This window comes from Polypterus senegalus, chromosome 17 (assembly GCF_016835505.1).
Source record: "Polypterus senegalus isolate Bchr_013 chromosome 17, ASM1683550v1, whole genome shotgun sequence".
In the NCBI taxonomy this organism is placed as follows: Eukaryota; Metazoa; Chordata; class Cladistia; order Polypteriformes; family Polypteridae; genus Polypterus; species Polypterus senegalus.
The window spans coordinates 87379579-87393221 of record NC_053170.1 but is presented as its reverse complement, the minus strand read 5'-3'; the positions used below and the strand labels follow the sequence as shown (position 1 = coordinate 87393221).

The following is a 13643-nucleotide window of genomic DNA, read 5'->3' as shown; positions in this document are numbered from 1 at the left end:
TATTGTTGCACTGGCCATAAACATATCTGCCTTCAACAAGCATCTTTGACATTTATCTTTTGTGTTTTTGACCACATTGGTACACTTTGGTGGGCTAGCATCTTTTCCTAGATATAGGATGTTACTAAAAAGCAAATTGAAGAAGCATTGCCACTTTGAAGATGGAGTTGATCTGTTGTTTGCACACATTAATTTAAATCTTTGCTGTTTTCAGAAAATCTTGGTCTGGTAATGAAAACAGATTTTATTAGCAAGCAATGACGTTTAAACGCCAAAAATTCTTTGGTAAAGGACTTGACAGATTCTCATTTCAGATAGCCAGAGCTCTTAAATTCCAACTCTTCTGCAACCAACTGATAATCTAAACTTATTTTGATTCTGTAATTGTTTGAAAGGTTCTGCATACCGCATGAACAGAAATGTTAGGACTTTTGTCAAAGACGGACATCTATAGGTTTGATAGCATTGTTGGCATTTTTAAACATCCCTGTCTGGTTCTGTGTTCCAATATGCTGTGGTCGGAATTTAAATTGCTTTACATGAATGGGGGCATCTTGGTTAGAGTATAGTAATATTATCCAAGCTCTCATATTGGATCCGAACAAAAATCTGTGGCAGTGTGTCCTTTTATTTAAATATAAAACAAAATGCGCTCAGGCTTGGGTGGGAGTTGGGGAATGCGGTAGTGTGGACAAGCGGCCCTGATATTTGATATTAAATGGGAAGATGTGGACATTGAGATACTGTGAATATCCAGGACCTTTAATTGCAAACCACAAGTAATTAATGTATTCTGTCATCAAGATTGTGTTCTATGTTCCAAGACAATTTGTGCCTAGATGGTGAAAACCATTAATTTAAATGATTATGCATTTGCTTTCTGTTAAGGAATTATAGCTGTGAATTTGTACTCTTTTTTTTTTTTAATAAGTGCTCAGAGCTCGTACCTGTGATTAGCATTGTGCTTTTTGGCAAGCTTGCAGTATTCTGAAACCACTAGCTGTGCTTCCTGTCTAAGATTTATTGAAATGTCACTAATCAATTCATACCTCAGTGGTAACATCTATTGGAATATATTTTGTTAATATGTAATAATAAAATAATGCATTGCATTTGCCATACAAACAGCTGGCACATTTGAAATGTTTGTGATGCGCCATCTCTTGGAATGATGGGGATATAGCAACCAGATGGACACACAGATAGTTATTCCTTTTTTTTTTTTTTTTTTTTTTAATATACTAAGGTGGAGGTTTCCCAACATTTTATTGCTCTCACATCAATGCAATTATCTTCCATACAAATATGTCTGGAACACCACCACCCCACATGAATATCAAATGGTCTGCCTCTATCTTATTCACTCAGTTTTTTTTTTACACACTCAAATTTTGTAGAGGCATCCTTACTGTGATAGTGTAGCAGTATAAGTGTTCCAAAGTCATTATGACTGGGACCCTAGCCGATTATGATTTGAAATCAAGCACCATGTACCACACTGTAAAGTTGGTCACAAGTGCAAAATATATACCATGTGAATTACAGACAAGTTTTGCACGGTTTCATGGAAACTGGAATAATGCTCCTGGGTTTAGGGTTCTATAATGTACAACATTTCAAATCAAGTGTAGTCTGAGACGAGGGTGGGTTGATGCAGGGATTAAGGAAAGGGTCCTTTTTGAAAGTGACCAGTATCATCAAGTGGTGGAAGTGGACTTGTTTTTTTGGAATTACAAATTTCAGTGGTGCAGGATTTACACAATTACATGGTTTAGTAGGGCTGGGAAGTTGGCGTAACATTCATAATGATGGATGCTGTCTTGGAAGAGTTAGAAATGTTCTCTAGGAACACAGCAGTTTATGCTGCGATATCTATAGTTGCGGCTTGCAAAACTTATTTTTGTTTTTAATATATGATGTATTGATTTAATACTGTAGGCAGTAAACTTACAGCTGATGCTGGGCTTTTACAGCTTAATAACTGGTCACTTGAACCTTATTCAGTTCAGACTATAATTATTTTGCAGTTACTCTTTGGAAATCCTGAGATTCTCTAGTATTTTTCCACTACATTTATGGCATGCTGATGTAGAGATGTCAGTGAGCCCAACTGAAATTAGTAGCCCTAGAAAAATGTTACGGTGCTAGGCTGCAACATTTGGCTTTTATAAAAACTCCATGTTGACCTTTTGTATGCACTCAGATATGATTAATGCCTTTAGGAGGTGATTGGTTGTTTCACTAAAACAATTCTGATTATAGCTGCAAAAGTGACACCAATATTAATTACTTTTAGTTAACCGCTTTTGAGATGCTCTACAACATTTACTCACTTTGCTTGCCCAGATTCTCATAATTGGCTTACTGCGAAGAGCATTTCACATCAGTGACTATGATTCTTGTTTCTCTCTAGTGAATTACTGCTTTAATCTTTCAATCTTATTATAAACAATGCATATTTTGTAAAGGAATGCAGTATTACTTCATTGTGCTTCAGATGAGGAAATGGTGAGAGACCTCTCCCTAGAAACTAAGTAATACGCCTCCCCCAACTCCCCCACTAAATAGACATAAAATAATCGTGATATTGGATAGCAATCTGTACTGCTGTGTTGAAAAACTGAAAATGAGTAGAGAGCTTAGATGAATTTTATAAAAATTGGGAGCTGGGGTGGCACATGGCTAAAATTGTTGTTTGAAGCAAAAGCATACCTTCATTGTTATCTTTTACTCCTCTAGGTTATATTTTATTTTTTCTTTTCTTTTATGGGGGGGTTGACTATTGCATACAATGACAAGTTGGTTTCATCGGGAGTCCACTTTCATCTCTATTCATTTCATCCACACTCCACTTATCCATTGAACTGAAATTGATAGCAAGGCACACCAGCAGCTTACTGGTTGTATTTAATTGTAGTCCACTCTCTCATTCAAATAACCCTTTTATTTTAACTTTTGGCATGCATTAGAACAAAAAATCCAAGCTAATTGTAATACAAATTAACTGCAGATTAAGTTCAGGCTTCTGTTTCCAAGCAACCACTGTGTAATATGCCATTACAGATATATTTAATATGCGTCTGCTTAATTGTTAACCAGTGCCTCAGTCTTGCCATCCCAACGTATGCGTGTGTGAAAAAGTTGATCCGGTGAAATTTCTATGTTTATTTTTCCCATTAGCTTAACTTTCTTGATTGCCTTTTCTGTAAATACTGTGGTGTGAAAAACTATTTGCCCCCTTCTTGATTTCTTATTCTTTTGCATGTTTGTCACACAAAATGTTTCTGATCATCAAACACATTTAACCATTTGTCAAATATAACACAAGTAAACACAAAATGCAGTTTTTAAATGATGGTTTTTATTATTTAGGGAGAAAAAAAAATCCAAACCTACATGGCCCTGTGTAAAAAGTAATTGCCCCCTGAACCTAATAACTGGTTGGGCCACCCTTAGCAGCAATAACTGCAATCAAGCGTTTGCGATAACTTGCAATGAGTGTTTTACAGCGCTCTGGAGGAAAGTTGGCCCACTTATCTTTGCAGAATTGTTGTAATTCAGCTTTATTTGAGGGTTTTCTAGCATGAACCGCCTTTTTAAGGTCATGCCATAGCATCTCAATTGGATTCAGGTCAGGACTTTGACTAGGCCACTCCAAAGTCTTCATTTTGTTTTTCTTCAGCCATTCAGAGGTGGATTTGCTGGTGTGTTTTGGGTCATTGTCCTGTTGCAGCACCCAAGATCGCTTCAGCTTGAGTTGACGAACAGATGGCCGGACATTCTCCTTCAGGATTTTTTGGTAGACAGTAGAATTCATGGTTCCATCTATCACAGCAAGCCTTCCAGGTCCTGAAGCAGCAAAACAACCCCAGACCATCACACTACCACCACCATATTTTACTGTTGGTATGATGTTCTTTTTCTGAAATGCTGTGTTCCTTTTACGCCAGATGTAACGGGACATTTGCCTTCCAAAAAGTTCAACTTTTGTCTCATCAGTCCACAAGGTATTTTCCCAAAAGTCTTGGCAATCATTGAGATGTTTCTTAGCAAAATTGAGACGAGCCTAATGTTCTTTTGCTTAACAGTGGTTTGCGTCTTGGAAATCTGCCATGCAGGCCGTTTTTGCCCAGTCTCTTTCTTATGGTGGAGTCGTGAACACTGACCTTAATTGAGGCAAGTGAGGCCTGCAGTTCTTTAGACGTTGTCCTGGGGTCTTTTGTGACCTCTCGGATGAGTCGTCTCTGCGCTCTTGGGGTAATTTTGGTCGGCCGGCCACTCCTGGGAAAGTTCACCACTGTTCCATGTTTTTGCCATTTGTGGATAATGGCTCTCATTCTGGTTCGCTGGAGTCCCAAAGCTTTAGAAATGGCTTTATAACCTTTACCAGACTGATAGATCTCAATGACTTCTGTTCTCATTTGTTCCTGAATTTCTTTGGATCTTGGCATGATGTCTAGCTTTTGAGGTGCTTTTGGTCTACTTCTCTGTGTCAGGCAGCTCCTATTGAAGTGATTTCTTGATTGAAACAGGTGTGGCAGTAATCAGGCCTGGGGGTGGCTACGGAAATTGAACTCCGGTGTAATCAATCAATCAACATTTATTTATATAGCACATTTTCATGCAAAAAAATGTAGCTCAAAGTGCTTTACAAAATCAATAGAAAAATAGAAGACACAATAAAAAATAAACATAAGTCAACATTAATTAACATAGAATAAGTAAGGTCCGATGGCCAGGGTGGACAGAAAAAAAAAAAAAAAAAAAACTCCAAAAGCTGGGGAAAAAAAAAAATCTGTAGGGATTCCAGACCACGAGACCGCCCAGTCCCCTCTGGGCACCATACACCACACCACAGTTAGGTTGTTTTTTTACAAGGGGGCAATTACTTTTTCACACAGGGCCATGAAGGTTTGGATTTGTTGTCTCCCTAAATAATAAAAACCATCATTTAAAAACTGCATTTTGTGTTTACTTGTGTTATATTTATGGTTAAATGTGTTTGATGATCAAACATTTTGTGTGACAAACATGCAAAAGGATAAGAAATCAGGAAGGGGGCAAATAGTTTTTCACACCACTGTGTGTGTGTGTGTGTATATGTATATGTGTGTGTGTGTGTATGTGTATGTGTATATATATATATATATATATATATATATATATATATATATATATATATAATATTCTCTCTTTCCAAAGCTGGTACTAGTGCATTAACTAGTATTTCTGAGTTCTTGGTGGTAATGTAATTGACATTCATTTTTTGAGAATGAAATTCATAGTTTCTTTCTTCTGTAACTGAGGTCTAAAAGATGTTAAATGTCTTTCATTCTGAGTTGCCTGGTGGAATTTTTTTTTTTTTTTGTGTTGTATGGTTACGTTTTTTGTGAAAATATGTTCATACTAATGTCTCTCACCCAAATACAAACTGCTTTTTTGTTACTTTACAAGAGGGAGTAACTGTTTAAAATTTGCAGTGATGTATGCTAAACAGCTCTTATCTCACACTTTGGGAAATCTGGGTTTAGCTGGCAAGATGATAGTATGAGCAAATGATGAAAAACCTAGCCTCATTCTGCAAGTTGACAGGCAACATCGTAGCGGGGCTGAATGTGATATTTCTTTGAACGACTCATTAAAGCAGAAAATTATTTCTGAGTTACGTACAGCCATGTTGCTGTCTGCCTTCAAAACTTGTTTCCCCCCAATAAATGAAAAGTAGGAAAGAAATGCAAATTAGGTTTCCCACACTGTTCTTGTATTTCAAGACTTTCACTTGATGTGTAGTCAGATTAAACCACACAGAGTGTGATAGGTAAAAATGTTTAAATAGGTTATTGCAACCCTCTTTTAGGTGTTTTGTTATATTTGATAGACCTGAGTAAATTCGATATAAGGGACTATGCAGTTTAAGAACTAATATCTTTTTATCTCTTTAGAGGAGTCTGCATTCTTCTGTTCTGTTCACTTTATATAAATGTTCACTAAAACCTTTTGTTTAAAATTATGCCTTGTTTAAAATGCTCTAACAGTTGGTCATCTCGCAGAATATATTTTTGTCTAGCTCTGTTTCTTCTATTGTTTGAAACAAACTGGAGAACCAGAAATGGCACCTCAGGTTCATTGACTTCAGTTATTTTGTTAGTCATGTAATGGGCACAGAAAATAAATGGTTGGATGGATTTAAACATCTTCTCCCAAAAAATGTGGAAATGATTTGCTTCATTTTGGATTTTGTTAAAACCATTTTAAAGTCTGAGCCTGTTACGGACTCTTTCGGTTAAAAAAAAATAAAATATTTTATGCATAGGTTTTTTAAAAGTTGAAATCCATAAATGTTGCTGTTTTTTTTAATAAATGCCTGTGGAACTTTTTTTAATGTATGTTTGAAGGCAGATATACTCTGAAAACGTACAAAAACTCCAGCTGGAAATCTATGGCTATTACCAGACTTGTAGCATTGTATTTGAATTGCCAAACCCCAAACGTCTTACTGACCCAGTCCTGGAACCGCCTTTAAATATCTGTTGCAATTCATGATAAAGATCACCAAGAATAGTACTTCTTTACATAATCAATGGTAATACACAGAACAAGTGCTAATCACTATGTAAATTCATGGAGCCAAATTTGCTGAAAGTAATCTTCAGTGCTTTTCACACATGCTGGCTATCCAAGAAATGTATTAATAAAGCTACAGTCAAAAATTACAGGAGACTTCAGATGGCAATTTCCAAAGACAAGACATAGCATACCAAGTTGGATTTTATTAGTTCTGATTGTGTGTAAACCAAGCTGTAAAATTGCTAGGTTTATCTTTCAACCTTTCTAGGAAGTCTTGTTTAAATGATGGAGTGCTTTCTATGGTTAATCCAATCATAAAGTATTCAGGCTATTACAAAATCTGAGTTGACGAGAAAACTATTAACCTACTAGGCTCACCCGCCTTTTAAGGCGACCGACTTTTAAGTTGACCACTTCTTAAGGCAATTCAATATGTAGATCAATTTGGTATTTTATACAAACTCATTAATTTGGTTATATTGCATTTGAGTGGTATTACTTTAATACTCGTAGTTTATTTTTGTGATGAAATTTAAACTTTTTTTCTATATTGAGGTCGCCCTTTTGAACCCCCCTGATATTTACTATGCGGTGAGGCATTTGTACTCCATCAACATTATTTCCAGCGACCATAATTTTGTCTATTTTCAAAGCACATCGCGCACAAAAGCAAGGGAACGATGGGAGCACCAGAACTCTGCTCACATGTTGCTTCGTACCACAAGCTGCAAGTAGTAAGTCTGTGATGAGCGGAATACCGCTACGCTTTCCACTCACGGGACGGAAGGACAATCCCGACCGCTTTTATATAGTAAGAAAGAAGAAGATATCGCACAGTCTGGAGTAGAAAATCATCTTTTACTTGGGAAAAACGAAACTACAAATCCCATCGTGCATTGCAAAATGGACGTGGCGTGTTTGAAACTCTGCGCCTGCGTAGCACTCACGGGACGGAAGGACAGTCCCAACCGCTTTTATATAGAAGGATGGTTGTGGCCATGCTTAGCTGCCTTTATCACAGTATTTTGCTTAACAGCAGGGATGAATGCAGCACTGTTTTTTAGAAACCCATTAATTAAAATTTCCAAGGGCAATAATAAAGCAAAAGTCAGTAATTCCTGCAAAATTTATGAAAGGAGGCGTAAGGAGGGAGTCCCCCGTCAATGCTTTTCTGAGTAACAAATTGTGGCATGGAGCCATTTTTTCTCAAAATCACTAAATGTCTCATGGGGATGTGCAAGTTCAGTGCATTTTGAAAGATATTTTGTGTTACCAGTTTTTCATTAATTTTAGAATTCATAGCTGACTCTATCAATTTATTTTTTCAATTTAGATTCATCCTTGCTTAGTAGGCAATTCTTTGTCAGTGTCCTGGCCCTTTAGTATACATTCCTGCATGTCTTTCTAGTTATTTTATCCGTATTTGTAATCTGTCATCCCAAAATGAACTGTGTGAAGTTAAGAACTGTGTAGTTCTTGATTTGGTCCATGTTTCACACTTGTGTGCAAGGGGTATGCATTTAGTGAGCCCTGGACATTGGGCTTCATTGATTGTGCCAAGAGTGGCCCATTCTCTGACAGTGTTTTTTTTGTTTGTTTTTTTTTGACTTTTCCAGATCCTCTTTGACCTGCCCACACTGCCACAAGCAGAGCAATACCTTTGACCCATTCCTGTGTATCTCGCTGCCCATCCCTTTACGACAGACCAGGTATGTGTGTAGTCTTTCTCATATCTGCAGGTGAGAACTGAAACTATTTTTAACCTTGTTATAAGTATAAGCATGCTGATAAATTATTTCAAAAAAGTATTATTGGAAATAACATTTAGAATTTTAAAATGCTCTAACATTTAATAGAACACTGTTGAATGTGTTTCTATTTGTCATAAGTTAACCATTATTAATTCTCCACTAACGGACATTCACCTTAAATTAACAGTTGTCACTGTTTGCCGTTGACTCAGTTAGCCTTTGTCTTTATATTTTCTCTTTCAGCCTTGTTTTGTATTCACTAAGTCTACTGTTTTGTTAAATTAATTCTTGGCTATTGATCTGGTTCTTGGAAAATCCTCAAGCTGCAGCCAACCCTCCCACATGACCCTGTGTAAACGCCTGCCACCTAACTTTAAAGTTAATGACATCTTCTACAAATAACATATGCAAGAACGTGTTGGATGCAGACAGTGAGCAAGTGATAATTTGCAGCTCGGTCAAGTTATAAAACCTGTAATGTAGTCTACTTTGTTTATGACACCTAAGGAGCATACTGTACACTTGGTGCCCAAGACTGAATTTTTTCCATGTACTTTTATAAAGAGATGACACACCAGTATCTCAATCTCAGTGCCAGTAATCCCATTTCTGGTGAAGATAATGCTGTATGCTGTAATAATACTGTGCTTAATTGTTACAGTACTGCAATCTGACATTCTACTTATTTGACTAACATTAATGTTGAAATCAAATCCATATAAGCAGATACGTGTGACAGTTGCACCTAATTAGAAAAACCCTTGAGACAATCATCCCAAAATATTTTCTTCATTTGATTTAGAGTTGTCATCTGAACCAAAAATGTAGATTCATTTTTTTTCTATAGTATAGTATACTAAATATACTTCAGACAAAAAAAACATGTATTTTAAGTCCATGATTGTTCGTTTTTTTCCCCCCCAATATATTATCTGTTATACTTTCATAAATTTGTCAGGTTATAGCACAGATATTAAACAAACAAAAAACATGTTGAACACCATTATTAAATTGCATTTTCGTTAATCATCAAGAAAACCAAGTTAGAAAATGGTATGCTTTTAGGTCTGCTCTAGGGCTATGCAGGCACTGTTATTTAATTCCACCTTTTCTTGAACATGTCTGTCCATAGTAATTTCAAAGTCCCAAACCCGGACACTTGTGTAGCCTGTATGCCTACTCATACAACCCATCCTCATTTGTTTAATGCCTTCATTATGTCATCATCAGTGAAGGGCATGAGAAAAATATTTTCACAAGTAAACACACAGGATTCCACATAGTGTTAAACTGGAAGCAAAAAATTATGGTATTCTCATGTTTTCTCTGCTTCTTGGTTCTCCACATAATGCTGTTCAAATTTAGCACAAGTTGCAGATGAAGCGATTTCCCCCTTGAGAGTTTTGTCTGTGCCATTATAGGTACTGTAAATTTATATTCAAGACTTGGGTAGCCTTGGAGTTATGTAAGTGGTGTTTTAAATATATTTTGGCAATGTTTATTTTGCCAGATAGTGTTTTTGTCACTGAAAACCTTATTAGATGGATAGCCTATTAAAACAGAGACTATTTTTTTTTCAGTTATTTTATGAGGATGCGTCGTCTGAAATCAGGACTGTTCTCTGTCACCGGAACGTCTAGTCAACCTAGTAAATTATGGTGTCAGTGAAGTAGTGTGGATCATTGTAATCTGTAGGTAATGAAGCTTTGAGGTCGGTTTAGTGTAAGGTAAACACAGAGCAAATATTTACTCTTTGCATAATAACTTACACACTGTAGGGTCAGTCATTTATGTCTAGATAGCCTCTTGTTTTCCTTTCTTACGTTATATACTTTTACATTTAGGAAGATCATTTAACTTAACATGTTATGACTTGAGCATCAGGTGATGTGAGATGTGATACACTGGTTCTCTTTCATTTGCAATCAAGCATCTAGAAAGTGGACAGAAACAATTTGTGCAAAAACAGCTAGTGATGGTACATTCCTACCCCGTGCACTTAGTCTGCTGGTGTTTCATTAACTTGTATTGGGGATCTGTTTGCTATCATTAGCAGCTAGCTGTCTGAGGTGAAAAGTAAAATAAGTATACAAAATGTACAAGTTGGCATAACCTTTGTCAAGAAAAAAATTGATATAGTAAAGTAGTTCGTAGTGGACGTTGCATGGAATGTTTCTGTTTTAAGGTAGATGTGTTCACAGATTCATGAGTGATTTCCAATTGGAGTTTTTCAAATTCCAAAACTTTATAGAGTGTAATCTGTTCAAGATATCTGAATGAAAATTGAAAAATCTCAACAAATTTCTTTGAAGAATAAGTGTACCACATTTGAGCAAAAGTGATTCACAGGGAGGTGAGTCGTATCATATCATATGGACTGACATAGCTATATTAATAGGCAATTCTTTCATTACATGCGAATGCATCTAAAAAAGTTATCCATACAGTAAGTTTGTGAGGCCCATGATACTTTTAATTAAGGCAGGATAAGCAAAATGTTTGCAGTACACGTGATCAGTGCAATTGGTTCTTCTACGTAAAATTCTCCTAACTCTTTGGTGCATGATGTGTAGACAGAGACTGATAACATGAAGTATACATTTCCCTCTCTCTCATTATGTCACATTTATATACACACAGAATGAGAGATGTCCTTCTGCATAAACTCCACAATCATGAAGTCCCTTAAGATAGGGCACAGAGAGTCTCAGCCACCAGTTGTTTTAGTTGAATAAAAGGCTGGAGCCAAGGTATAATCTGACTTTTTTAAATTAGGAAGTTTAGTAAGAAAAAGAAACCATTTCGTTAAAAAGAAAACTGCAAAAGTCATAGCAGTAATCATCTGTCACTGAATGTGAAACTAAAAATAGTGCAGTTCAATATGAAGTGCAGGTAACAAATCACTACCCTGCAGAGAGGCAAACCTCTAAACCACCCAGGCAGCAGGTGGTCTCATGGAGTGTAGCAATTGCTGAAATAAAATACCTCACCTGGTGCTGCCTGTGGCAGTGCATAAGGATAAGTCTGCTTCCATATTTGCTCCTCAGTTTAGTCAGAATGGTATGCTAGAGGGTGTGTTGCTGTCCATGATAACTAGTATTTTAAGTGTTGTCCTCTCAATGACTGGTTCTAGAGAGCTCACGATGACTGGGAAGACCGAGCCAGCCTTCCTTATTAATTTCAATTTACAGGTCTCATTTGTAATAATGCTGTTGCCCAAGCAGACTGCTGTATACTCATATATGCACTTGCTGCAATTAACTGATTATTTCAGACAGAGGCTTGTATATTCCAAAAGTCCTTAGCTTCCTCAAAAAGTAAAGATGACTTTGCCTCTTTGTACAAAGCCTCAGTTTCGATAGCCCAGTCCAGACTGTTATCCAGATGTATTCAGTAGTACCTGCAGGTCCTCCTCACCACTTCTTTATCAGTAGTAACAGAGTGGCCTTGGACCTGTTTAGTTTCACTTGAATCTCCTTTATCTTGTGAGGACTGACTTGAAGCTGTTGAGAAATTGCTTTAACTTATTGTTCCTGTCATTCTTAACCTTTATGGCCTGGCTTTTGAACTGTTTACAGCCCGTGATCTTCTTCAAACCATTCTTTCTGCGCATTCCTGTTTCCAACTTGCCCTCACTTTTTTTTCCTTTAGATACCTTTAGCCTCTCTCATTCTTAATTTATGCTCTTTTTATTTCTTCTCTGTTACTATGATTTGTGTTTTATTGTTAGAGAAGCAGTGTTACCTGTAACACAGTCTGTTAACTGTCTCTTCCCACATCGTCTGGTTCACAGACCACCTCACAGTGTGTAACCTCAAAACTTCCCCACAGAGCTCTAATAATTCCTAGTGACCCTTTCCTTGCTATTTTAGTGGCCCCTGGTTAATGTAAAATTGACAGATACTGTGGCATGTGAAAGACAAAATTGTTGTCCAGTCTACCTGTGGGGTGATGTGGCAAGAGTGCTGTAGGATTGTATACGTGTCTGCAGTGCAGTAAAAGAGAGAAAAGGACACTGGACCATTTGTAAACTGTCTGAATGCGAGTAAAATTGAAGAGAGAAAAACAAGGTTAAAGACTCAAGAAACCACAGTGAATATGGTGGGGTGTTGCCTAATGCCTCATGATTACTGAATGGTTGCATGCAATTTCAACATTTTTGCAGAGAGAGATATGTAGACTGTAAACAAAATGACATAGGGAAACTCACAGTAAATAAAATGTGCACAAAAGGATATCATTCATCTCAGTTATTAAGCCATAGATTTGTTCACTTAAATATGGAAGGGATGACACCTGGTGTTATTCATAAGCACAGTGGGCCTATTTCCTTTCCCTTTGCCTCACTTTTGATGAGTTTGTCAGTTCATAGCCTAAAATCCGTTCTCAGTCACGTTGGAATCCATGATTTAATCATGTACTTATGTCTGTAAAACTCATGATACTACATTCCAACTACTCTTTCTTTGTACTCCCCAGTATTTCCAACTTCTCTGTTTTGTTTTCTAGCAGTCTTGCATTTCCTATTTCGGAGAAGACTGCTATATTTGGTACAGTATTTAGGTGCAGAATCTAAAATTTCACTCTTCGTGTTTTAAATCTCATCTGGTATAATCTGATCGGAGACATCCCGAATTTTCTAATTATACTTACGCAATACATATTTCAGTATATGCAAAATTTAGATAGATACTTTATTAATCCCAAGGGGAAATTCACGTACTCCAGCAGCAGCATACTGATAAAGAACAATATTAAAAGTGATAACAATGAAGGTATAACAGACAGACAATAATTTTGTATGATAACGTTTACCCCCCCACACAGGTGGAATTTAAGAGTGGCGTAGTGTGGGGGGAGATACGATCTCCTTAGTCTGTCAGTGAAGCAGGACGGTGACAGCAGTCTGTCGCTGAAGCTGCTCCTCTGTCTGGAGATGATCCTGTTCAGTGGATGCAGTGAATTTTCCATTATTTACAGGAGCCTGCACAGTGCCCGTTGCTCTGCCCCGGATGTCAAACTGTCCAGCTCCGTGTCTACAGTAGAGCCTGCCTTCCTCACCAGTTTGTCCAGGCACGAGGCATCCCTCTTCTTTATGCTGCCTCCCCAGCACACCACCACGTAGATGGGGGCGCTCACCACAACCGTCTGATAGAACATCTGCAGCTAGATGTTGAAGGACGCCAGCCTTCTAAGGAAGTATAGTTGGCTCTGTCCTTTCTTACACAGAGCATCAGTATTGGCAGACCAGTCCAATTTATCTTCCAGCTGCACTCCCATGTACAGTATTTATAGGTCTGCTCCCTCTGCACACAGTCACCTCTG

General features: G+C 37.3%; 1 protein-coding gene across 1 annotated transcript in view; it reads left to right on the top strand.

Annotated features, from left to right (window-relative positions):
* usp43a (ubiquitin specific peptidase 43a) overlaps positions 1 to 13643 on the top strand; it is a 131972-nt gene that overhangs the window by 65281 nt on the left and 53048 nt on the right. The window contains exon 4 of the mRNA XM_039740751.1: positions 8184 to 8276. Coding sequence (XP_039596685.1) covers positions 8184 to 8276 — 93 coding nt within the window. The remainder of the gene's footprint in view (positions 1 to 8183; positions 8277 to 13643) is intronic.